Genomic DNA, 27,320 nt, shown 5'->3' with positions numbered 1-27,320 from the left:
TTGGTCATTGTGTCCAGCCCCCTGCTATCACAGGCCTACAAGGAAAGTGGACACTTCTGTTGAAAAACTAATTTTCCATCAAAAATAGTTTTAGGTGAAAAATTTCACCTACACTAGTGTTTACTCGTCCATAGAGCAAGTCATAACAGAATCGGTTTCACCCGCTAAAAGTGAGTGGCTCAAGTGAAATCTTTTCTCTTGGTCTTGTTGCTACTTCTGCTGCACCTGTTTGTTCTTTACCATGTACTTCATAATGATGTTTCCCCACTGGCGTGAATGCTGCTTCCTGAAGAGATGATTCCACCATCCCTGTGGTTTAAATCCTGTTTTTACTGGGTTTCACTGGAGCTTGTGCACAGACAGAATGAGGCAGTGTGGAAGTGTCAATGTGACTACATCATTTAGAATCTTCAGGTTCATCTGAGAGCCTGATTCATGCCAAGATGGCTTTTCCTTGTGTGTGCTCATGGGCTCATTCTTTTTGGGTTTTTTTCTCCAGCTTGACTTAATGCGTTTCCTTTCTCTCCTCCGTTCAATAGTCATTATTCAAGGATTCTAATTAGAACTCCAAATTACTCTTTTTCAGGTCACGGAACTCAATAATGTGAAGAATATATTACGACTGCCAAAAAACACGAAGAAACATGCTGTAGGCATTTATTTTAATGATGACACATCCAAAACCTTTGCTTGTGAATCAGGTGGGTAAACTGGCACAGTATATTAGAAAACACTGGAATGTAAATTGTGAAATTATAAACATATTGTACCTACACACAGATTTTCTGGGCATTTATACAGAACTCGAGGCGGATGAGTGGTGCAAAGTGCTGCAGATGGAATGCCTAGGAACTCAGATTAATGACATAAGCCTTGGAGAGCCTGACTTGTTGGCATCTGGTGTAGAAAGGGAGCAGAGTGGTATGTACAGAAATATTGAACTTTATAGCATTTAGAAAGTTTTAGAACATAATTCCTACCTGAGGGCATGGCTCAGTTACTGAAATGTTTGGGCTGTGCATGGAGAAACCAGAAATATACTCAAGTTTTTACAACCTGGTGCAAAAACCAAACTAACAAACCAAAAAAACAAACCCCAAAACAAAACTAAAAACACGAATCTTGATTGTTAACAGCACTAACCTGTTCTGCTAATCTGACACTCTGATTTAGGATTTTAGAAATGTTCTAGTCAGATTTTTTTAGACAAATTATGTGCATTGTAATCTCTTTGGGGCAGGGAATGCTTTTTGGTTCTGCATTGGAAGGAACCTAGCCAAATAAGGTCCCAGTTCATGACTGTGGCTCGTAGGCACAAATACAAATAATAAATATTGCAATATAAATAATAATTGCATACATAATCTGAGCTCAATTACTTCACTTGCATATGGAAATCAGCTAATTGCATGCACACGTGGGCTTTCCATGATTTAATTAGTGCACACAATTTTATTAACTGCATGCAAAATACAGTTGTGAATGCCTTTTGTGTGCCCACATGCATATACCTTGAAAATACACTCCTCTTTGAGAAGCACAGGCTGGAATCTCTCCTCCTTTCAAGCAGCCCTAATTATTAGCTTATTTCCCCTCATGTCTGTATACTGGCCAAACACACGGTCTAAGATGCCCATGTATGGTTAACATATTAGAATTTATAATTAACCCTCATCCCATTTCTGTTGCAAACTGAGTCCAGGGACTTGCACTAAAAATATAATGGAGAATGCAACATCAACTACATTTTTAACCATTCATTGAACCTAAAAGAGTTAATTTTGAAAGTTTAGGTTGTCTTTTCACCTGAAGAAAACCTGGAATTCCTTTAGTAGCATTTCTCCAAGCTTTTTTAAAACCAGATTTCAGAGTTAAAAATCTGAATCTGTGTTTCATTCCATTGTCTTTTCGGAGCAGGGGCGGCTCCAGGCCCCAGCACGCCAAGCGCATGCTTGGGGTGGCAAGCCACTGGAGTGGCAAAATGCCTAGAGCCGCCCCTGTTTCGGAAACATTGTCTCCGTTGTCCATGCAATTCCACTGGCTTAAACAGAGTTATACCATCACAGAACTAATGTAACAGAGTGGAGAATCAGATTCTAAACCTCTAAAATACTATCCCGACTTGAAATTAAAGAACATATTAATTTTCAGATTTACTTACCACTTTCCTCTATCAATTCTGATTGTTACTCATTCAATCCAAAATATGTGCACTAAGTCAAGTGAATTAAAAAAAGGTGATGAATGAGAAGGAACCAGTTTGACAAGTGGGTGAGTGGCTTTAGATAATTCCATGTCTGTGAGAAGTAGACTGAGGGAATCCTCTTTGCGAAATTGAGTTCTTATAAAATCTTAAGCAGTCATGAACATAGATTAGAGATTTATTAAATGCACAAACTTGCACTGCACTTTAACTATTCTTGTGATGCTTTTTATATACAACTATAATTATTAGAAGAGAAGTTCATTGCCATAGTTCTTCACAATGACACATGTCCTGAATATAAGGCCTGAGTAAATAGGCTTTGTCTGGGGAATCAAAGCCTACTTGGGTAGAGAATGCTGTATCTTCTGTGCGATCCCAACCCAGGCCAGAGCACTGGAGTGTTTCCCATGGGTAACAAGTTGTAGCCTACTGCAACCTTCCATATGACATGTTGTCAGTGAATTTGTGTAGGTCTGGATCCATTAGCAATGTCCCAGTCACTTCCCAGGCCATACCAGAGCTCACCTCCCTTCCAATCTCCTGCAGAGCAGGCCACTGGGGAGTTTAGTTGTGCAGCATGCAGAGAGCTGTTAAATTCCACTGTGTGGCTTCTGTATGGTCTCCGATTCTTGCAGCCCCACATATTGAACCTTGGCAGCTTGAACTTTCTCCCTTGGTGTTTGGAAGTTGAAGCTAGACAAATTCAGACTGGAAATAAAGTGTAATTTTTTTTTAATGATGGGAGAAAATTAACCACTGGAACAATTTACCAAGTCTCATGGTGGATTTATCACTGATGATTTTTAAACCAAGGTGGGACTTTTTTTCTAAAAGATCTGCTCTAGGAATTATTTTTGGGAAATTCTATGGATTGTGTTATACAGAAGAGCAGACTAGAGAATCACAATGATCCCTTCTGGCTTGGAATCCAGGATTCTATTAGGCCCTTTACGGATGAGTAATAAAATAGACCCTTGCCCCAGAGAGCTTCAAATCTCAGTTGTTTTAAAAGGTGATCACGTAGATAATATTTTATCGATTTTTAGAGACCATTGCTATGTACTGTTCTTATGGTACTTAAATGGCTTCACTCTGTATGCAGTATATTTTTAGAAATAAATGCAATCAATTGAGGCAAGTGAGTTTTTATTCTTGGTGTAATTGCTAAAAGTGGATATAAGACTTTGTAATTATAAATAAAGGAAAAATAGGAAAATCTTAGAGATTTTAGACCAACCATTTGTTTTTCTTCCAGAGAGATTCAATGTGTATTTAATGCCATCCCCTAATTTAGAGGTGCATGGGGAATGTACCTTGCAGATAACATTTGAGCATATCTGTCTTTGGGATATCCAGAATCCCAGAGTAAAACTCATCTCTTGGCCATTAAGTGCCCTCCGGCGGTATGGACGAGACCCAACTTGGTTTACGTTTGAAGCAGGGAGGTGAGTGCTTTGCTATAATACTATAAGCCATTTTCATAGAGAGGCGATAGGGGGGCTAATTCTAGGTGGTACTAATGAGCTTCCCCACCTCATACTGAATTGAATGAGAGTGGAGATTGTTCAGAACCTTACAGAGGATGTTCCACACCTTGTTCACGTTTCATCCTTTTGATATGGATAGTTTTAAGTTGCTGCTTAAAAAAACACAAATTTTTGCACACTGATTCTACTTTTTACTGTGTAGTTATTTTTAATAAATACTGTACATGAGCCCGGAGAATTGGATGTACAGATTTAAAAAAATGGGGGGGGGAATATCATACTCTGCCAGTAATTCGTACAACACAAAGATTGACCCTTGGTCACTAATAGCACCTACCTTAGCCATAATGGCATGAAGATTCAATCAGGAGTTACTAATGGATCTACTAGCTACATGTACAAGTGTTTCAAGTTGAAGGCAAACTCTGCTCTCAAAATTTTACTGGAGTTCTGTGCAATTAGGGAGAGCTAAATAGCGGAGTCAGGATCTGTCATGTAGATGCAAGAGGGGAATTTTGCCTTAAAGCATTGGCATTAGTGTTAAAATGCTATTTTCATTCCTGTTAGACCCTTATGTTTTCTGTTGAAATGGATGTTTCTCTATAGAGCTGAAAGAGCAACAATCTGAAGAGAAATGGCATGGTGGCTTCACACAGGTCCCAGAGGAAATGTTGTGCTCTCCTAATGGTGCAAATCAATATAAGCCTAATTACTGACTTTCTCTGCAAATTTACATATTGGTCTCCTCAATTAAATAAAGTTCACATCCACCAGTGCATGTGGAGGTAACATTTCTCTTCTTAGTAACAATTCTGATCTAAGAGACACTTCCCTATTTCTAAAAACATCTTTAATAAATCTAAAGAGATACAATTTAAAGAGATTTAATTTAGTTCAGTAATGTAGATTCCAGACAGGGGCCTGAGTCTCACAGCTGAATCAAACCCTTTCAAGTGTACATAGTTTGAAAGTGAAATACACCAAGGACTTGATTCTGTACATTGAGAAGCAATTATGTGCATAAGTAAATACTACTCCATGAATATGGGTTGGAGAATCTGGCCCGTATGTTATTGATGATGATGAGTAATCATCATATCCTGTTCTAGCAGTCTGTATATATGCTTATGAAGTTGTATCTAAATCCATGTATTGTACTGCAAACAATCATTTGTTATTTTTATTACCTTTTGCTTTGATATCACTATTTTTTTTACAGCAGTAGTGCCGAAAATATACTTTACAAATCACCCTGAACAAATGAAAACCTCACATTTGGATCATTTCTGTTCTCGCTTTGGCAGGATGTGTGACACTGGGGAAGGACTATTCATCTTTCAGACAAGAGATGGGGAGGCGATCTATCAGAAGGTTCACTCAGCTGCTTTGGCCATAGCAGAACAACATGAGCGCTTATTACAGAGTGTGAAAAATTCAGTGGTATGGCTGTTAGTTGTGTTTGTCATCCAACACTCCGCATTAATGAGTAACACAATCCATAGACCACTTTCTTGAGCGTGTTCTTAATTTTTGATTTACAGTTATTAAATAGTTTGAGTGCATGATGATTTTCTTCTCTTCTAGTTAAGGTGGTAATGTGTTCAGTTCTGATGGCATTTAGCACTTGAGGTTACTAAAGCAGTAAATAATGATTGCTTTTTTAAGCAACTGAAAGTAAAGAAATTTCTGCATTATATTCCTTGATTGCATTATTTGTAAAACCATCAAGAGGTGTAAATTGCTATAGGAAAGATGGCTGGGTCCTGTAGGCACATGTTTTCCATTCTCATTAGCTTCCAATTATTAATCAGCAACTTGAGTAGTTTATTTGGAAGTGTTTCTCATCAATGTAATTCCAAAATATTGTGGCTGACTCATGGTTTTCCATTTATTAATTGATGTCTACACTTTAAGAATAATTTAGAAAGTGTCATATGTTGTTAAGGGGAAACTAATACTAGTCTAGAGTCTCAAAGCATCTCAGCTTCCCGGGGCTGTAAAATGCTTTAATCGTGTCTTCAGACCTGGTTTTTTGACATTTACAAAACTAGAGAAATTAGGCATATAGAGACTCAGTAACTGGCATGCTGGATCAGACCAGTGGTATATCTAGGCTACTGTCCTGTCTCATACAGTGATCTGTGTAAAGTACTTATACGGCTCCCATCATTGTAGCATCTGAGCACTTCACAATCTTGAGTGTATTTGATCCTCACAACACCTCTGAGAGAGGGGGAAGTACTGATTATCTCCATTTTACAGCTGGGGAACTGAGGCCCAGAAAGACTAAGTACCTTGCCAAAGATCATATAGGAAGTCTGTGGCAGAACAGGAAATTGAACACTAGTATCCTGAATCCCAAACTAGCATTCTAACCAGTTACAGATGTTTCAGAAGATATAAAATTCGCTTAATGGAGAACTGTGGGATAACCTGACCCACATGGGAAATTTTCTCCTTATTCCATACAGATAGTGATTGGCTTATACCCTAAAGCATAAGGGATTATACCCCTTATCAATACTTATCCTTCCTAATGTAAACATGGATGTTGTTATTATCCATATTAATGTCTAGTCCTTTTCAGAATCCTTCTAAGCTCCTGGTCTAAGGGATATATTGTGGCAGTGAGTCAGGCTGGATGTAATTGGTTGAGATAAAATGGAAATCGTCCTCTGAAATTTCATCCAAAGGTCACCCTTTTTGGGGAAGATTAATATATTGAATCAATATTCCCCCTCTGCCTCCCCCCCCTTTTTTATCTTTTGTAGGTTTTTTTGTTCTTCTGAATGTGGGCCAGGAACTGGAATCAGAATCACAAAAACAAAGCTAGAGAGGCTGTTCTCATAGTAATTCCAGCCCAACCAGAATGAGGAAATACAAGAAACCCTGAAAGGAAAAATAATCTAACTGTTCTCTTAAGGTGTCAAACCAAATTTTGCAGATTGGATAATTGAGCTAAACTTCAATTAAGCAGCCACGCTAATAAATAATTCATTGGTGTAGTTTGTAAGGTATTTTGGGGGGGCTTGAGTCTGCTATTATATAAAACAAAATTCAATGCTATATATATATATTTTTTCACCTAAAAAGGTCCAGTAGTAAAACATTCACTTGTTTCCAGTCAATTTGTAGCTAATAGTGACACTTCACAGATATTGTTACCTTAGTAGATTTCCTAGACTTTCTGCCTTGTATTCATTTCCTTAATCAGCATCTGTGATCACCTTGTAGAGTAGGAATATGGGGATGTTTTTACCAAGAAGTCATTCTTGAAGGCAAGATTCTTCTGTTGAATCCACATGGTGTTAGCTGGCTCCTTATATAGTCACTGTCATTATGTGAATAGGACATCCACATGTGTTGTTATGACGACAGAATACAGCATGCCAAACCTAAGTGCAATGGTAAAAACTCTGCTCCAAGTGCAGCCATTGGGATTTTAGCAATTTCCAATGCAGCCTTCAATTTATTAGTTGATATTTGGGTTGTACTTGTCAAGGACACACTTTGCTTTTCTGCCTCTACAAACGCATTGATCTGAGGTTCAAAATCAGTAGCAAATGAAGTTTTATACTGTTCTTTCTCTCAATGCAGTATCCTCTACTGATATATTTCTTAGAGCTGTGTAGATGACTTTCTGATGGTTGAAACAATGGGTTATTTTCAAGTCTTCAGGAGCAATGTCAGCCTTTCATCAAAGGGGTATAAAATGCTGATAATTATTTTGTTTATCCTGAATTATCAGCTATTTTACTAGTGTACGAAAACCACTCAACAAAACAGATTAAAAATAGCCTGGCATGGGTCATACATACCTTGGAAGCAAGGACTGGCTGCAGTCCACTAATGTTGGAAGAGACCGAGTAACATGTGTTGTCTATTCAGTCATAGCTATTTTCAAAGACAGTCTAAAGTCTGTGGTAACTTTTTCCTATTGAAGTGAATAGCATTTTCAGGCCACTTCATATCTGGTGTTTTTACAGAAGTGTAAATGGAAGCCTTATTATGCAATATGGTATTTGAAGAGTCACTTCAATTGATTCTTAAAATACTAAACTGCACTATAAAATCATCACCTCAATCACTTCACAAAGATACAGCTGCCATAAATTTCAGTGGGGAGCAGCTGCAACCAGGGGCGGCTCTAGGCATTTTGCTGCCCCAAGCATAGCAGGCAGGCTGCCTTCGGCGGCTTGCCTGCGGGAAGTCCCCGGTCCCGCGAATTCGGCGGCAGCCTGCGGGAGGTCTGCCGAAGCTGCGGGACCAGCGGACCCTCTGCAGGCATGCCGCCAAAGGCAGCCTGCCTGCCGCCCTCGCGGCGACTAGCAGAGCACCCCCCGCGGCATGCCGCCCCAAGCATGCGCTTGGCGTGCTGGTGCCTGGAGCCGCCCCTGGCTGCAACAGATCTAAACTCCATTTTACTTAAATTAGGTCCAACTGTAACTTCTAAAAATAACGCAGTCAATCCTAGAATGCTAACCTGATGAAAACATACTCTTCTTTTCAATTTAAAGGCATATCATTTAGTATTGGTATACAAAGATGAGCCCATCTGGATACAGACTTGAGACCAACCAGAAATTCAGATCTTGGGTTTCTGGTGCAGCCCATCACAGGGATGGCTCTGAAATATGGCTGTGGATCTAGGTTCAGATTCCAGCCTTCGTCCTAGAGTTCAGAGTGTCCAGATTAAGGTTTTTGGTTGTCTTGTTAGATCTGGGAGAATACTTCATACTAGGTAATCTATTTGATGAATTTCGCCTCTTTTGCTGATCACAAAACATGTTCAACTACATCATGAAATTCTCATTTTTATTTATAAAAAGTGTACCTGGGAAGGGTAGAATATGTAGATTATTAACATTCATTTTAGAACTCAAATATTCACAGAAAATGTTGTCCACTATTTACTCATCTCTAAGGTCCATATCTAATCATTGGCTCAGGTACTCCAATCTGGCTGAGTTGTGCTTAGCACAAGACTTGTGGAAGGTTGGCAGAAGTGACATTAAGCTACCCACATGCTCCCCCAGTTCTGGTACTGACAAGAAATCAGGCTAGCCCCCACTGCAAATTAGAGCAGACAAGGGATCATTTCAGATAAGATGCTGTGACTACATGACCTTTGTCTAGACACATGACAAGTCTCATATGGGAGTGGCGTAGGATATGCCAACTTTATAGCTTCTTTGCACCATTGGTGCAAAGCAGCCGTGTGACGCATACACATCAGATGGTTGCATTTACTTGTCAGCAAAGTGAATTAAAAGATGTGTCCTTTCTGGAAAGAGTAGAAACAGTGTTTGCCCTCTGCTTGGGTGAATTTCACTCTTTCTGATTATTTGCAAGCACACTGCATATCTGGTTTATACCCACCCTTTTCATGCTTTCTTCCTTTCTGTTTTGTACTGCAATTCAATGGAAAAGTAATATTTATTTACAGCACAAACACATTTTTCAAAAACCATGAAAGATTATCTAGCTGGCCTAATAATTGACCAACAGAATTATAGTTTTTGACTGTTGCCATTTATGCCAGGGCTCAGTTCAGGTAGTTTGAGAAGGAACCTCATTACTTCTCATGATGGAATATCAAAACTTAATAAGAATGAATCTTCCTAGATCTGGCAACCGAAATCCAATATTGCCTAGAATGATTTTATTGGCCAGTTCAGAGGGCAGCCTAGATGCTCAGGGGTGGATTTTCAGACAAAGGTACATCTGATGCATACGATAATACAAGTGCAACTGGATTATTGGATGGCAAATTGCTAATTATGGTCATTTCCATGTGTACTTGTAATCATTAGAAATGGAAATTAGTGCTGGGAATGGTACTTCCTATCTTTGGGACTAGAAAAGAGGAGTACCTTGTAGTAGAAAGGATGACATAAGTAAACCCGCCAAAAAAAAAAAAGCATTAACATATCCCTGTCTGTCTGAAGATGTTCAAATAAAAATATTTCCTCTTCTACAGCATTTGCATATCTTTTGCAATGGATTTGGTAACTGCCTTAACTAAGTAATTATTGTCTTAAACAGTTTGAATTGACTACATGAACCTACTTCACCTGGCAGAAAAAAGCCCCATCTCAGTTAGGGCTGACAAATTATTTAAAAAAAAAATCACTATTAAGTGTGAGATTAAAAAATACTATTTATTTTCTTTTTTTTCCAGTGCAAATATTTATAATAAAGATATCAAGTAAGCATTATACACTTTGTATTCTGTGTTGTAATTGAAATCAATATATTTGAAAATATAGGAAAGCATCCAAAATATTTATAATAAATTTAAATTGGTATTCTATTATTGTTTAACAGTGCAATTAAAACTGATTAATCGCAACTGTTTTTATCTAGTTTGTTTTTGCATTAATCACATGTATTAACTGTGATTAATTGACAACCCTAATCTCAATATAATAATCCCAGGACTAAGATTCAGGTACTTTATAATTAGAGTGTTTGATAAATCTCTGAAATGTATACTCATCAGATTAATGAACAGATCACACACTATTAACAAATGTTTTACATAAATTACCTAGGTATTTTGTTGTTTGTTGTTTTGTTTGTTTGTTTTTTAAGAGCAAGAACACATGAAATACTAATTTGTGGGATGGTGGTGGTAGGAAGTTATATTCTTAAAAAAAAAAAAAAAAAATCTGACCCAAACCTTTAGTCCTGGCTGAGCTGTGCTTAGTGTGGGACCCAAGAGAGGGTGCAAAGATGACTCCCTCAAACTGCTGGACTGTTTGGAAACCAATCCCCAGGACTAGGTTTCATCTTGGTAACTGTCCTCTACATAAGCCTCTAATACAATCCCCATGCCAGGGGAATTCTCAAATGCACAGCTAGGGCAGCTTTACTCTTCTTTTGCAGCACTAGAATGACACAAGGGACCATAGTAAGAGTGATAATTTGGCCTTTTTTCTGTATTCCACAGAAAACATTTAAAAAACATTGGAAACCCCAGTAGAAATATGTGTTTTATTCGCAATGGACAGATAATATTGGAGAAGTATTGTAGGTATTAGACGAAGTTCTATTCTCAGTCACACTAGTGCATTCCTACTGAAGAAGGACTCCTTGTTTAGAAGAAGGATTTAAGATGTGGAGACATTCATCCATAGAAATTTCAGGGAGACCCAGGTATATATACTATATATTACATCTTGACTGTTTTCATTAATTTATTGAAATATGAACTAAAATAGTAACTTACTTATCAGCACTGTGTTTTTGCTTCTCTCTGAATGCAGAATGGAGTCACTAATATGGCACAGAATTCCATGGTTGGCTGAAACACCACGCAATAACGTCCCATCATACTGCATTGTTTTACAAAATAGCATTTGGCTCGCCTCTAATGGTGAAATGGTACAATGCCACCACTGACTCCCGAGTGCCTCTAAATTGCTTTTTCTGTTACGTATATGCATCAGAAGAACATTATCAACAGACTACACCATCCAGGTTGCCAGTGAACCTCAGTATACATCGAAAACCCTGCTAATGATCACTGTACCATGGTCATCCATCCAAATAGCCAGTAAAATGTCAGCCTTTGTGAGACTGCCTCCACACTGCATTATGCAGTCATCTGTTACAAAGGTCAGAAAAAATCCAGTCCCTTTCATTGCCTTTAAGAGGAGATTTCACCATAATTAAGGTATAAGGAAAATGAAGAAGCCACCACTAAAAGTGCTCCTAAGTAGGGCTGAGCATAAATGTTTGTCTTGATGGAAGAGGATGCATTAATGTGCAGTATTTTTGTGCTAGTGCAGGGTTCACCAGCAAGCCATCACAAGCGCTACAGTGTATTCTCTGCAAAGATGGTGTCCCATCAGGGAGAACGGCAGTATCTTTTGGAGGGGATGTGACTGGATTAACCAATGACATGAGTGGAAATAACTAAGCAGCACTCCCCACATGGTAGGTTTTCAGTTTGATGTCCTTAGGTTGCCAAATCATTCACTCACCAAGTTAATGCAACACAGATTCACGCTTCTCTGCTCTTGGCCAACTCGTAAGCACTGTGCATGTGCACATTAGCATTTCATTTCCTACGGCTTTCAACCCACTTCTTAGTGCTGAGTGTTTATGTGAAATAAAACCAGCCAATTATCACGTCATTCCGGCTCCTCCTGTTGCTGCAGAGATACCAGTGAATTAATTATGGGAATCAAATCAGTCATGATCTAGACAGGGTTTGCATGGAATTTGAGCTGTGTTGACACAGTCTGTGTGTTCAGGACATAGAATTGCTTCTCCTTATCTCTCCAGACCCATTTCCCTTCCTTTTGGGTCAAAACTCACAGCAGGCTCTCCTTCAGGCCTTTTGCTTTCTCCTCCTCAAATCTTCTCTCCCCCCAAGTCTATTTCCCATCCTCCAAGGATGTCCCATTACTAACTCCACTTACTTCAGGAACATTGTACAGTCACTTAAACTCCCTTCTCACACAACCTACCTTAGAGACACTGTTAAATGGAATTCCCAGACTGCTAAAGATTTTGTGCAGTTGGGGAACTGTCAAAGTCAGTGTTCTAGTTTTACATTTCCTGGAATAGATCCCTAGTTGTTTGTTTCTATGGTGCTGAAATGTATGCTAACACTGAAGTTTCTGCTGATACTTTATTGAAGAGACTGTAAGTGGAAGTATGTGTTGCGTAGAGTGATTCACTAATAGTAACTTCGATGTGGGCGTTTTAAAGATCAATAGTTGACTTGATGCTTGTTTTTCTTTTCAGATCCCAAGCACAATGTCCACACCTTACAGAAAGGAGGTTGTAAGCGAATGAGTTCTGCTAAATAACTTCAACCCTGACCTGAAGAAGAGCTCTGTGTAAGCTTGAAAGCTTCTCTCTCTCTCACCAACAAAAGTTGGTCCAATAAAAAATATTACCTCACCCACTTTGTCTTTCAAATCTTTACTTCTTCTCCTCTAAGACAGCCAGCCCTTATCTCTGCTTCTTCTGTGTGCTTGCTTGACCCTTCCCTTTTCGCTATGAAATACACTAATTTTGTAAAGATTCTTTCCCTCCATTTCTAGATACAGATTTTTTTAAAGGAAAATAAAAGTTGAAGCATGCTTGAAGCATGTCTTTCAGAACATATTCTGCAAGAACGCAGTGTAGCATAGATATTACTGTGCTTTTTGCTCTCAAAATAACAGAGATTTTAAGAGACTGAGGATGATCCAGGCCTAGCCTATTATGTATGTTGGCACCTCAAGTGCTTTCTAAAATATTATTATTTATATTACTGTAGCACCTAGGAGCCCTAGTCATAGAGCATGACCCTATTGTACTAGGCTGTGTATAAACACAGAACACAAAGATTGTCCCTTCCCCATGGAGCTTACATTCTCCAGAATTTTTTTCATTAAACTTTGGGTTTTAGAGCCCTTAGTCTGACTTTGTGGACAGAACCTTTGGCAGTGCCACAGAGTTAAAGTTGAAGAAATGTGTAGCTTACTGTTGGCTGGGGAAAACATATTTATTAAAAATGGAATTTATGAGAAATTGCATTTAAAAAGTCAAAATTCAGAATATGTTTACCAACTCTAGTGCAGATCTCATGCATTTTTGTATCTTGAAGCACAGTGTAATTGACAATGCTTTCTACTTTAATATAAAGAATTAGGGAATATAGCTGAGAGTGTTACATGTAAGGGAAGAGGCCTGAGACTGGTTTTTCCATGAGATAGTTTTAGCTCAACTGTATTTGATGATCTCAATTGCAGAAATATGGCACCAGGAGACAGGGAGTCTCCCAGGAAGTCCTAAATCCTAAATGGATTGGGACTTCTCCATTTGAGATTCCAGTCTTTCCTGAGGCTCCACTAACCCAGTTGCAATCAGAGGAGACATTCAAGCTGAGAAATGGTCAGGAGGTAGGACATCCTCCTGGAGGTTCCCTAAACTCTGGGAACAGCCTTCTACCCTGATCTGAAATACATAGGGTCTCCTGACCTTCAGAGAAAGCTGTAAGATGTGTCTATATGCTAAGGTTTTTGCAGATGAAAGGTTTTTGACAGAGTTTAGGACTGCACAAGGGAGAGAATCTTTGTGTTGTAAATCTTAGAGTTGGTAGGGCAACTCCCACCTTTTCAAGTTCTCTGTATGTGTATATATATCTCCTTACTATATGTTCCATTCTATGCATCCGATGAAGTGGGCTGTAGCCACGAAAGCTTATACTCAAATAAATTTGTTAGTCTCTAAGGTGCCACAAGTACTCCTGTTCTTTTTGCCGATACAGACTTAACATGGCTGCTACTCTGAAATTTGTGTTGTGTTGTTGACTATCAAGTGGTAGGATGATATGTAGTATTCTTGGTTATTCTTTTTCTGTGCAAGTTTTATTTCATGTTTTTGAGTTCTCCAGGTTGTTAAGCTTTGTGATTTTTGGTGTTCACCTATTAATTGAAAGACACCAGAAATTGTTTGATCCTGTTTACATTAGCAGCTGGGACAGCTGAGAAAGTTTCGATGAGGTTCATATAAGCATCTAAAAGTTTCAAATGTGCTCTGAACATCCAAAACTTCTTGGCCTGAAAATTACGCTGGAAATATCATGAGAACAAGATGTCAGGTTGGGCGGGCTTGACAATCTCCCAAGAATGGCCCACAACTCAGTATCTCTCTCTTTCCACTTTTGGTCTCATACACAACAAAATATAGAGACAAATACAAATAGCATTATTTTAAATGTCTTGGTTCAAGTTGGGAGCAAATTGAAGGGCATAGGTGATCTACTGGTTCAGGAAGGGATCTGCTACTCTTCCCTTTCTGCTACATATGCTTCGTCCCTCATCTGAGCCACATCACTTGCTCTCTCTGTGCCTTGGTTTTTCTTTTCTGTAGAGTGGTGGTAAAAGGTGGCTCACTGATCCTTGCATTCATTGTTTGCGTATGCAAAATGGCTGCATACCCACTTCTTGCAGGTGCAATCAGTCAGTGCACAAAATTAGAGGCGAGCCAAAAAATTATGGCATATTTAATTTGATATGTCTCCATTTAGAAACTGCCCATGTCATAAAAAGAGTATTGTATCTCAACGTACTTTATTGGTTGACTAATGTGATTTGAAATTACAGTAATTTGTTAGCTTTCCTGTTTTCAGAGGAGCAAATTGTAAAGACGCTGTAGGCTGTGGCACAGTAATACTACCGCAACTCTTGTTTGAAGTCCTGCATGTTTTGTCTGTTGACATGAATGTGTGGTAAGCTATAAACCATGCCATCTTGCCACTATGCATTGGTGGTAATAGCCATACAGAACAAGTGGCCAGGAAAGGCCTGTCTGCATAGAGCTGTGCAAAATTCAGCAGAGTCTTTTTGTAAGATATTAGGCAAACGTTATTTCATTTTGAGTCTCAGGCTTGAATGAATCCCCAAATTAAGTACAATGCAGTTCAAACCTGCCATTTACACCTAGCTAGGGATGAAAGGGTTCATCAGTAACTCAGGCTATATCCACCCAAACTGTGTCCTGGGTTTACCTTGGTGAACCAAGGCCAGGTTCATAATGAATCCCTAAGCAAGATGAATTGGATATGAAAGATTCAGACAGCTGTATCCCTGGGTAGGATACATTTAGCATGGTCCCTTCTGCTATATCCCAGCACTGCCTCTGCATTGCCACAGGGTTCTTCTTTCACAAGACTGCCTGTCTCTTAAACTCCTGCTTCAGTGGGCTTAGTTGGCAGCTTAGTCCATGCCAGATGTTCTAACTCATTGTATGAAATGTTGTAGCAGTCGCCCTGCTCGCATTCATAGTTTACTGTTCACGTTCTAATTTTTAGATTGTGGGCTGACTTGACTCTGTCGCTAATGAGAACAGTTTGTCTTTGTCTGACCTCTGCCTGTTTGTGAATTCTGTTAGGTCACCCGAAAGCCTTCTCTGTTCAAAACTGGATTGGCCATTCCATCCCCACCCAGCTCCGAACATAATATTAACACCCCCAGTCGTTCTGTTTAGAAAGCTTCTGTGTAATGTACAGCATTTAATCATCATGATCTCGTCAGTCTTTTTCCTCAGGCCAGTGAAGTTTGAATGGGCCCAATTCATGCCAACTCCCTAGCTAGGTATTTCTGTGGTCCTCCTCACTGTGGAAATCTGATCATTTGGTGTACTGAGCCCATGTCTACACTACAGACATATGTCGGTATAACTGTGTTGCTCAGAAGTGTGGAAAATCCGCAGTTATACCAACCAAACTCCTGTTGATGGGCGGGCTTCTCCCATTGACATAGCTATTGCTATTGTATTGGGGAGGTATAGGTGGCCTCTTCAGTAAGCATTATAGCAGCGCAGCTTCACTGGTGCAGCACTATAAGTGTAGACAAGCCCAGATGTCTAACTCAATGAAGGTGCCCAAGGGATGAATTTGTTCTGTTGTGTGGAAGGGGCCAATGAACTCCTGTGCTGTTCTCGGTGCAGCATGTTAGGGAAAGGTGTTTGCTGCCCTGCAGATAAGAGAGGAGACAGAGAATAGTGAAAAGAAAAACCTATGCTCAAAAAATAAGAACGACTTTTTCCTTTTCTTATCACACCCTGGCTGAAAAAGACTTAAGGTCAGATTCTCAGGTGTGGTGTGACTACATTTGGCCCAGGCAGGCTGACCCCCACTGTAGTGGAATTCTCTGATGGCAAAGAGGTTTTGCTGCTGGCAAAGGGGGAGTGGCCAGAAATTCCTTGTGATTCACTGATTTTCTGTTTCAACCATTTGGGGCTCAGAACAGCCTTCAGAGGAACTAGTGCTGGACCAGGACCAGGGAAACACAAATATGAGCTTTAAGCTGCCTTTGCACACCCCTCTCCCAGCCTTGCTTTGTGGAATCTGGCCCCTAATTTCCTGTGTCACTGCTACCAATGCAAACTATAAAACTACAACACTTTTGGCAAGAGCTGGGGGTGGAGGGATAAAGCTATTATTCCATTAGAAGCTCCTATTGGGAATTGACATGAAGGTCATTTCTAAATGATATTTGTACTGATTTGGCTGGCTTCAACCTAGTTTTAATATGAGTGTTGTCTTTGTGACCTTGTTATTAAGTAACTTGCTTACAGCTGCTGCTGTATGGGACAACGGTGATGTTTTTACCACAGGATGTGCTTAAATTGGAGGACAATGAATATACAAAATGTGCTGCCAAAAACTAATTGGAGAAAAATGAGTCCCTAATATCGGGTAAAAGATAGAAGTAACCTGGTCGAGCACGTGCCATCAGTGTACGATCAATGGTAATAAACAAATTAGAAACACAAAAATAGCAAGGGCAGTAAAAGTCATGGCAATGGAAGTCTTCATGTGTATATTGTATGAGTTGCATAAAACACAGAATATTCATACTACTTAGTGGTGATTGGAAGAGAACTATTGAAATATATAATTTGGATGTATATAAAAGGTGGTAGATTGTAAGGGGTAGTTGGGGCTCCTATGGAGACACAGGAAAAGTCCATCATGACCTGCCTGCTCCCTCGGAGAAGGTAACCAGCCATTGTCTTTTTCAGTATCTCTATCATTTCTTGCTTTTAATACTAATTGTAATCCAAGGCATTCATCTGGTTCAGATAAAGATTTGAATAAATAAACCTGTGTGTCTCGGACCTGAGTGTTTGTCATTCTCACCCAACGCTCCAGCAGGTTTTTCTGTGCAACTATTGCCTTAGCAATTAACATGCTCAGGTGGGTATTAGAAACACTGCTGTAGTGCTCTCCTCCTGATGTCACTTTCCTTTCTTACAGCTTCAAATGAAAATGAGCGAGCGAGCCGTCTCCCTCAACACCATAGTGCCCTTGCCTCGGAGTGCCTATTGGCAGCACATTACACGGCAACACAGTACGGGCCAGCTCTACAGCCTACAAGGTAAGGGAGAGATGGTGCAGGGAGACTCGAACTGCCACAAACAGGACCAAAGAGTGGTTTGAACACCTATTGTGCTGGAAACAATAATTGTATTGTTATAGGCAGGGATGGTAGCACCACCTTTTTATGGTTGACCAGCAATTCCCATTATAATTAGTTGCTTATCATTTGCCACACTTCGACCACTCAGGCTGAAATTTACTATGTTACGTATCTGTCTAAGGCTGAATTATTCTGGAAAACTTCAGCCAAAATGCTTTAGCCATTTCCAAGAACACTGCTACGCAAAATACATTGTTCTGCCCATGTCAAAAAATTCTAACAACCTTTTCTTTCTCTAGCACCTTTTCTTTTCTCTGTGCTTTGGAGCAGGGACTTGAATTTGTCAGCAGGTGGCCTTTGTGTCAGGGCTGTATCATTTGCTGTCCCTGTGAAAATCTGCCCAAATTTGGCCAAGTTACAAGTCTTTGAAAAATGGCAGTTTGCACATGTTTATGGTCCAGTCCTGGAACATGCCTTAGTCATGGGAGTAGTCATTGATTACAGCAAATTCAAATTATTCTAATAACAAAATGGTTTGAAAAGATTAAGTGATTTTAAATGATCAAAATGAGTTGAAATGATTTGCTGGGGGATTTTTTAATCCACACCATTCAAATGTGTTATCACGCCACTAACAGTTACTAACCCTTCTCCTTCTCACTCCAGTCCCTCCAACGACAAACAGGGAAATGTGGCTTGGTAAAGCACACGGTGGAGTGGCCTTGCTGTGAACAATTCATCCAACTTAGCAGTGGGATAATGGCTTCCTTGCAGTCTCATACTAAGGGGAACTGCAGTTCCTCTGGCTATTGTACTTCAGATATACTTCCCGTTGCCAGCCTAAGGGATAGCACAGACCATTCTGCGAGATTTCTCATAAGAGCCTGGGACGTTTTCAGTAAAGTAAGATTTTCCAATGGGGTCAGTAGTTCAACAGTGCTATAAAGCCCATTATTGCCTCTATCATGATCACTGGGGGACATCTAGTGGCTAGTAAGAGTCTTTATCCTGATTGCCAATTCAGTGCTCTAATTTATCAGGTTGGAATGTTGAGTAGTGAGTGTGCAGTGGACACTTACAAACATGGAGGAAGACATGGTCCTATCCTTAGTATCGGGCATGTGATCTTTTAAAAATGATCCGTGTTGACCTAATTCTACTGGTAAAATTCCCCCCAAGCTCAGTAGGAGCAGAGTTAGACCAGTGCTGAGCATTTTTTAGAATCCCACTCTTACAATTTAAGAGCTGATTCCAGGAGGTTATACTGCAGTAGCTCCAATATATTATAGCTCCTTTGGTTCAAATACATCCATGATGTAACTCCGTGTATGGATGCAGATTCACCCCTGCAGCACCTCCTGCTGGTCGTCCTTGGGAATTAGCTCATTTTCCAGCCAGGAGCACCTTCTGCAGGCCGGTGATCTGCCTTACCTCACTCTGGCCCCCGTGTCCCTCCCAGGACTCTGGTGCCCCTTTAATGGGGTGCTGCCCCCTGGCAGTAAACCCACAGTTCTGGGTCTCCCCCTCCCAGGGGAACCCCCACCCACTATTCTGACTTCGCCTCAGTCTTGGCTACTGCCCAGTCTCCATCTAGCCCCCGTTCACTGGGGCAGACTGCAATGTAAGCCACTCATTACAGGCAAAGGGGTTCGGACCTGCTGCCTCTGGCTACCCATGGGCTGCCCCATTGCAACCCTGCACCTATTCAGCCTATAGTCAGGCCTGCAGCCTGGGGCTTTCCAGGCCGGAGCTCCCAGCTCCTCTGGCCCTTCTCCAGCCCTGCTCCCAATCTAGGTGTCTTGCTTAGGTCCCTGCAGCCAGGCCCTTCTCTCTCTACAAGCAGAGGGAGACTTTATAGGGCCAGCTGAGTCTGTTTGTGGCGTGGCCACAGCTGAGGTTGCCTCCCAATCAGCCCAGCCTAAGGCTCCCAGCCCCAGCCCTCTCTGAGGGTTGGCTTTTAACCCCTTTCAGGCCAGGAGCGGGTAACCACCCCGCTACACTCCGTTAAGCTCCATCACATGTCTAGACTGTCTTGTTTGTTACCACTGACTTCAGCATATCTCAGGATCAGGCCCTAAATCAGTACCTTCTAGTTTGTGCACATATTCTTAATTTAAAACTGAAACCTCTTCCCATCTACATTTTACGTTGTGAAGTTTATTATTTTAAATCTGCTGGAATGAAGCTGATGGGCTGTTTGGGGGTTGGTACATGTAGAAGGGTTTGGCCGAGTTCGTCCCTCTCCGGGGCGGTAGGGAACCAGACCGCCTCGCTACGTCGGGTTATTTCGGGGAACTAGCCTGGCCGCGGGGTTTCACGCCGCGGCAACGGTAGAGACCAACAAACCTCTATTCCGCAGACCCAGGCCCTAGTTCAGGGTGAGCAGTCAAGTGTCTTTGGCTCAGGTTCTTACGCAGGGGCTGAGCAAACAATGAGTTCAGGAGGCCTAGGCCCTGGCTTCAAAGGGTCTGGGGGGAGGGAGAGACGGCCACCCGCACGTTGGGTGGCAGGGGGAACGCAGGCCCTCCCACTCCACTGCGTCTCAGCCCAGGGCCCTAACAGCGGTAGACGACCCGCTGACATCGGCTCTGAGTGTGCTGCAGCCAGACTAGGGTCGGCTGCCCCCGGGCTACTTCCTGCCTCCCCGTCGAGAGGTACCTGCATCTGGATGGTGTCCTCCACGGAATCAAGCACCCTGGGTTCCTCAGGGTACTCGATGAGCGGTAGGCTTGTGGCAGCTCCTCTGGGTAGCTTGCCACAGGCAGGTTTAACAGCTTCTCGGGGGTCTGGTCAGCATCAGGCCTCGGCTGGTCTGGCCAGTCCTCGGGTCGATAACAGACTGCAGGAGTCTCCCCACCGGGAGCTAGGCCACAGGTGTCTGGCTTCTCTGGCAGCTGGGGCTTCAGTGAGCTCTGGGGTTGGGCTTTTGTACTTCCTGTCCTGTGCCCTGACCTCTGGGGGGCAGGCACAAGCTCCACTGGCTCCAGCCGCTTTGGCATCTGGAGGGGTTCATCCCTCTCCGGGGCGGTGGGGAACCAGATCGCCTTGCTACAGTATAGTATTGATGATGAATCAGTAACTAAGGATCAGGGATCTGTTCTGAGTGGTCAGCAGAGGAGTTCTGAGAAACAGACTGGACTAACCAAATATTTAACAGAAACAAGGCAATAGTGGATTATTGGATGGCAGGAACCAAAAACTGTCAACCCCTCTGGCCTGATTTTCTCTCTAGAGCACTTTGGAATAAAACTTGGACAGTTCCTTTGTTTCATTTAGTTAATTACGAGGGATTGATATAGCTTTGCTAGATATCAACACTGGAGACGCAATGGAGAGGGTCCTAGGCTCTATGATCCAGGCACAACCCTTAGTAGGGTAGAGTTGTACTGTCCCAAGAGGAGGCACCACTGACGTGCACCACAGAGCTAAAATGTTTCCCTGAGCTCACTGACTTGCAGGGAGGAAACACCTGCTGCGCTAACCCTGAGAAAGGTGCACATGAATTGTTCAGTGTGTTGAAGGATAGGCTAATCTTGGGGTGGCTTACACTGCAGAGAGCACCAGTAGGGAAAATCCATGCCACTCAGAGAGCTCAGGGACAGCAGTTGTGTCTGGCGCCCAAGCAGGGTGATGCAAAGGGGCAGGCTACTGGCAACCTTGTAAAGTTTACCAATGGGGAGGCTGGCAACAATTTAGCCCAGAAAGAGAAATAGTCGGAGAAGTCAAAGCCTTACTACTCCTGACTGCAATTGAGTCCCAGGGAGCATGTGGACAGACTTTGAGCTAAATGACTGTAAAACAAAGCAACGTTGTAAAAGTGTGTTCCGCAGAATGGTTTAGGGCAGGGATAGGCAACCTATTGCACACGTGCCGAAGGCGGCACACGAGCTGATTTTCAGTGGCACTCACACTGTCTGGGTCCTGCCTGGGGGGCTCTGCATTTTAATTTAATTTTAAATGAAGCTTCTTAAACATTTTACTTTACTTATTTACTTTACATACAACAATAGTTTAGTTATATGTTATAGACTTTTACAAAGAGACCTTCTAAAATGTTAAAATGTATTTATTACTGGCACGCGAAACCTTAAATTAGAGTGAATAAATGAAGACTCGGCACACCACTTCTGAAAGGTTGCCAACGCCTGGTTTAGGGGCTGGTTAAGCAGCACACTGCAGCCGTGATATCAAAGTGCAGATATCACTTGCCAACCCCAAGAGTTCAAATGTCAAGTCAGGACTCAAAAATCATGAGATTGGCATAAATGATGAGTTTTCCTTTTTTAAAAATGTGGGGTTCTTTTAATTTGTTACCTAGTTTTGAGCCTTAGGGTTCATGTTTTCAAGTTTTTTCTCTGCAGTAATGAGGAGTACAATTTTTTTTTTAAATGAAAGCTGAGATTCTCACATTCAAATGACTCCAGGAACTGGGTTTACCATATGTTGCAAGACTTGTGATAAAAATCACAAGAGATGGCAACGCTGAGATATACATAGGCTTGACAGGAATAGATTGTTATTGATGTCAGTAAAACATCAGCTTCACAGACAATTTGTACACACACAAATTAACAAAAAAGTATTTCCATCTATGGTGACTGAAATTTACAGATAGGCAAAGACAGAAAAGTGCTGCTTCAGAACTTTAGCGTTTGATATAAGGATATTTATTTTGTATATTTTGACATATGATGTTGACAAATTGTGTTTTAATAGTTATCTCAAAATCTATTGTCATGAAATAATTGTCTGACCTCCATAACTTCCCGCAAGTGTGAAAATTTAAATGGATAAAAATAAAAAAACTTTTAATATATCATTGATATTATCTATTGAATCTATTTTAAAAAATCCAATTCTGCCAAGCCTAGATATAGCCAGTGTACCATTCTCATTTTCCTGCCTCATTTATCACCAACTCATAAACAAAGCTAAGCAGATTTTCCCTACTATCTTTGAAAATGATCTGAACACTAGGGGGCACAGACACAACGTAAAAGCAGCAAATGTTTTGAAAAAGGGATGCAGAGTAAAAGCAATATTTTGCTTAAATGCCAGTTTGAATTTGCCCATAAATTAGGGCTTATGAAGTTGACCTGCTGATGACAGCCTTTGACACAACGAGAAAAACGTTTATTTGCAACATTGCCCCACAATCAGCAGATTTTTCTTACTGTATTTTATGATAAAGCCCCTTATTAAAGTAATAATTTAACACCAATGTATTTGACATAAGATAAATAGGGAGACAAAATTGGTACAAACTGTTATTTTTATACTTGAAAAATTGCTTAGATTTAATAAACTAAAGAGAAGGATCCTTGAAAAAATCCGCAGCTCGGACTGGCTAATGGATCTAAATTCTTTGGGACTTCCAGAAATAAGTCATACACAGAATAGTGTTCCAGTCAGTAAACACCCGTTAGGATTATTGTGTCACTTGGTATTTAGAACTGCTTTTCACGCAGCACCTGTAACATATGTAATCAGTTTAGTTCACCAAAATCTTAGAATGCACCAGGTTACTAGGAGGAAAGGAAACAGTATAAAATAAACTTTGGCCTAAGCATGGGCCCAACTGCAATACCCTTACACATGTTGAGTAGTATCTTACTAAGTGAGAAGTGGAGAAGGTTGATATTTGTAAAATTGCTATGAAACTACATTTTCTGTGGGGAAGAAGTTTTGAAAGCAAAAATAATTCAATTTCCATTTTTTTTTTTGGAATTTTCCAAAATATATGAAAATTTTCATTTTGAATTGACATTTGGAAACAAAATGGCCTGATCTTATTTTGCAGTGTTGAATGAAAACATTTTGTATGCTGTTGGTTTGTGAAATGTTTCGCTGTTACGACTTTCTGTTCCAATTCAGAATGGAAACTGATTTGCTAATGTTGAATTTTCATTTTCAGACCATCTCTAGGGAGTAGTCCCATGGATCGTACTGGGATGGCCTTTGAAGTCAGGCACTATTCAGCCTGAGTACATGCAGCTCAATTTGGCCCTGTTTACATTTTTATTTAATTTAGGGCCAAATGACTGCTTGTCCTACACACTCACACAGTGTGTGCCCTGAATGGGCTACACACTTTGGGGTCACAGCAAGAAAGGGAGAACAGCCTCTATGGGACCACTCTTGACCCTTTTGCACAGGAGGGTGGAGAATGGATGGAGTCTTGGCTCCTTCCCACAGCACATCAGGTAGTAGAGCTGAATCAGCATGGCAAGAGAAGCAGTCTTCTACCTATACGTATATGTACAGACCAGTAGCCTATTGCTTCCCCCGGAGTAAGGAAGGAACCCAGAAGGGACATGTGACTCTCTACATTCCCTTCTTGGTCAGCTCCTAGGGTAGTGCGGCAGACTGCACAGTGACAGTCTTTCCCTTAAGTAACTAAAGTGAGTCTAATGCATGTCTCATTCTTTAGCTAGTTCTAGAATAAAGTGCTGTGTACAGTAACTACGCTTGTTTTTCTTGCATCTGATCTGGTGAAGATGTTTCAAGCCCCCTGAAGCTTCATCGAACAGACACTTTCCCCACTTACAGATCAGAGCATTGATAAGACTGTAAAGGATTTGAAAACTCTCTCTGTCTTGTGACAGCTTGGCCCAGCGGATAATAATGATGACGGCAAGCAAACAAAGGTGGAAATACAGAAAAAGTCAGCTTGGATTGGATTAAGTTCTTGAATACAATTTTTTTTTTTAACCTTGGCAAGAAAGGAATGTGTTCTGTAGATATTTAAAAAAATGCCAAACCAACTATCACACGTTTATTTAATATTTTACACCTGGAGGGGACAGAAATCAGCCCCTAAATGTTACTGAATGTTTTTATATGATAGATATATATTGCAAATATATGAATTTGTCTTATGATGTGGGGTACTGTGATACCACTTAGTCTGTTTCCGCAGTGTTTGTGTTGATGTCAGCTGTGCCAGCAATCTCATGGTTCCTCTTCGTTGTAACTCTTACCCTTTAGTTGCTAACATTATTGGTTAAGACTAATCTTTGACCATAGTACTTTCAGAAATGATGGCCAGTTTTAAGCAGCAATTGGATCTGTTTTTCCTGTGCGAAGTCTCCTTGAGTCCTGATAGACATTTAAAAGGACACTGTTAACGTTTCTTTACTTTTTCCATGTTTATTTCCAACTCTGTGGTGTTTAAAAATAAAACTTTTCCCTCCACCAATGTTGTGCTTTTCCATGTGAATGCCAGTGTCAGCAGTGCAGTCAGCTCAGAGAATAATGTCAAGCAACAGACACTCGTGAGTAAGCAGTGCGAAACTGGGTTATTTTGGATCTCTCCCAAAGAATCTCCATTCTTCAGGATTTGTAATTCATTTAGAGAAACAGAATAGTAACTTCCACACTCTTTATGCCATGAGCGCCAAGTAATTTTGTGACAGAGGTCACATGTTGTGTCCTAGCTACTGTGTTTAACAGTGTCCCTTTAAGTGCTGCATTCACAGATACGATATTAGAATGTTAATTAAGTTGGACAGAATTTTTCATGTAACAGTTGTGTTTTGTGTGTTTTATATTGCACTAACTGGGTAGCCAGTTTATGGGCATTAAAAGGGGAATTGGAGACCTATAGATGGATAATTCTGACTGTTCTGATATTTCATAAATGAGGGAGCTCTGTGTAGCGATGCAGACTGTTAACAATAGTTAATAAAATTTGCTAATAAGTCGATGAGCAGGAGCAAGGGTGAAAAACTGGTTTATTTTATTCCAAATGATGGGCACTTGTAGCTTGAACTCTAGCCAGAATCAGTTCTAAAATGTATAGGTTCGAGAAGCCACTCCTGCATCCTCACGCAATGTTCACTCTAGTATCAATAAACCCATACATGCCTGAGGAACTTGGAAACTGACAGGAATATGAGATTTCCCTTGAAATAAGCACTAGCACTCTTTCCCGGGATGTATCAGTGAAATGTAAGATGGTGGCATCTATAAAATCCATTCTTTTTTTTTTTAACTCAAAGTATAGTGTGATGATCTTTATCTTTTATTTATTTATTTTATTTTTAAACTGGAAGAACTAAAGTCACATGTTGGGGAAATAGCAATCAACCTGCTTACAATGCCAGAAGCCAGAGCAGTCTCTCTGAAACCTATTACTTCTGTAAAAAGCTTTTTCCCTTTGCCACTAGAGATGGTGCAGTTTTTGCAAATCCAAACCCAAAGTAGGTTCAGTTCATGGTCCCATTCAACCAGCTCCCACAAAGTTCACATGCTGAAATAAATGGCTCCAGTTTGGGGATGTGTGTGTGTTTAACATCAAGACAAGATAGAAGAGGTGGTTTGGGCTTTGCAGAAATGTGCTGGTCATGTTTAGGTTCTGCAAAACCCAAAGCAGGGTGGTTTAGATCTTGAGTCCCATTTTACCCATACTCCAAATGTCTGATAAATGGTTTAGATTATCTGTCTTTCTGCCTGTGGAATTTCTAGAGTCCTTATCACCCATGTCGCTGTCTCAAGTAAAGTGAAATAAAACCTTTTCACAAAACACTTTTAGACGTGTATTCCAGGAAAACAATGACCTTTTACAATACTTAAAAGGAAGCATGGTCTTTTGTAATAAACCATAATACTGCCATAGACTTTAATATTCAGAATTTAACCCATTTTTTCTCCTTTATCTACAATTTTATTCTTGGGAGTCAATTTTATTATGGTGTTTAATATTAGAATATCATAATGCCCAAAGGTCACAAAGCCCAAAGTCTGCATTATGGTAGGTGCTGTACAAGATACCGTCCTTGCCTTCGAGAGCGTACAAGCTATGAAAACAAGGAAGAGTTTTGGAGCTGAAGACACAACAAGAAATACAGTGGGAAACAGAAGAAAGAAGTGGATGAAAGAGATGGCTGGAATGTTTATGGGAGATGCCATTTTGCTGTGGTGACTGCCTACAATGACATTTTTATTAGCAAAGACCTATGAACATTATTAGTAGAAGGAAGCTCAATGAAGTCAGAGTTGAGCTAATAAATAAGGCCTGATTAATTTTTACTTAATAATTTCCCCCCTCTTCAGGGGAGTTACTCTGGATTTAAACTGGAGTAGGTCAGGTCCTTAGACATCAGTCCCCTGCTATGCATGCATTATGTGAGCAGGCTCATCTAAAGAAGAAAAAAAATAAAATTGGTTTTGGAATAACTATATGAGAAAGGATGCCAAATGATTTATGTGGAGCCTGCTCAGTTATGTGCTAAGTCTGATATGAATGTGATGCCATCACTTTTACCTGTCACAAGTGGCTGACCCTTTAAGGAGAGTCAGTGTCAGCATTGCCTGTGAGCAGATGCCCTCCCAGCTGAGGGTTACATGGTGTTGGTCTAGTTTGTGCAGCTGTGATGGAGCTGGGTGATCTCAGTCTTTTATGCACAACTTGATTGTGAGGAAGGTAAGCTGCTGCAAGGAGGGGCTTGTTTCTCATGTGACTAGCCCTGAAGGGAGAGGGTAACTGGAGAGAAAGAAGCGCGTGAAGCAGGGCTTGGGAATGGCCCAGACTCATAAGCCTTATGGAGATGCAGCAAACACTCCCCTCTGTAGCTTGCTGAAAGGAGATAGTCTGTTACCTCCCCTCCCCACGCTACTCAAGAACGTTCAAGGTCTGCAATTGTGAGTGAAGCTTATGTGTAATGCTAATGGCACAATGGGGAGATAAATGCGCTTTGT

General features: G+C 40.8%; 1 protein-coding gene across 3 annotated transcripts in view; it reads left to right on the top strand.

The window, feature by feature from the left end:
• DOK5 (docking protein 5) overlaps positions 1-24,813 on the top strand; it is an 86,053-nt gene extending 61,240 nt beyond the window's left edge. Inside the window, exons 3-8 of one of the 3 annotated variants that reach the window (XM_044985569.1) lie at positions 587-701; positions 781-921; positions 3,462-3,651; positions 4,998-5,133; positions 17,459-17,579; positions 24,119-24,813. In XM_044985569.1, coding sequence (XP_044841504.1) covers positions 587-701; positions 781-921; positions 3,462-3,651; positions 4,998-5,133; positions 17,459-17,579; positions 24,119-24,183 — 768 coding nt within the window. In that variant the 3' untranslated portion in view covers positions 24,184-24,813. Of the gene's footprint in view, positions 1-586; positions 702-780; positions 922-3,461; positions 3,652-4,997; positions 5,134-9,956; positions 10,852-10,961; positions 11,635-12,450; positions 12,546-17,458; positions 17,580-24,118 lie in introns of those variants that run through there. The other 2 variants (XM_044985570.1, XR_006573177.1) reach the window with 2 other exon arrangements.
• The last annotated feature ends 2,507 nt before the right edge of the window (positions 24,814-27,320 follow it).

Source organism: Mauremys mutica, chromosome 13, assembly GCF_020497125.1.
Source record: "Mauremys mutica isolate MM-2020 ecotype Southern chromosome 13, ASM2049712v1, whole genome shotgun sequence".
NCBI lineage: Eukaryota > Metazoa > Chordata > Testudines > Geoemydidae > Mauremys > Mauremys mutica.
Note: the sequence above shows the minus strand (reverse complement) of the source record. Positions and strands in the feature narration are given on the sequence as shown.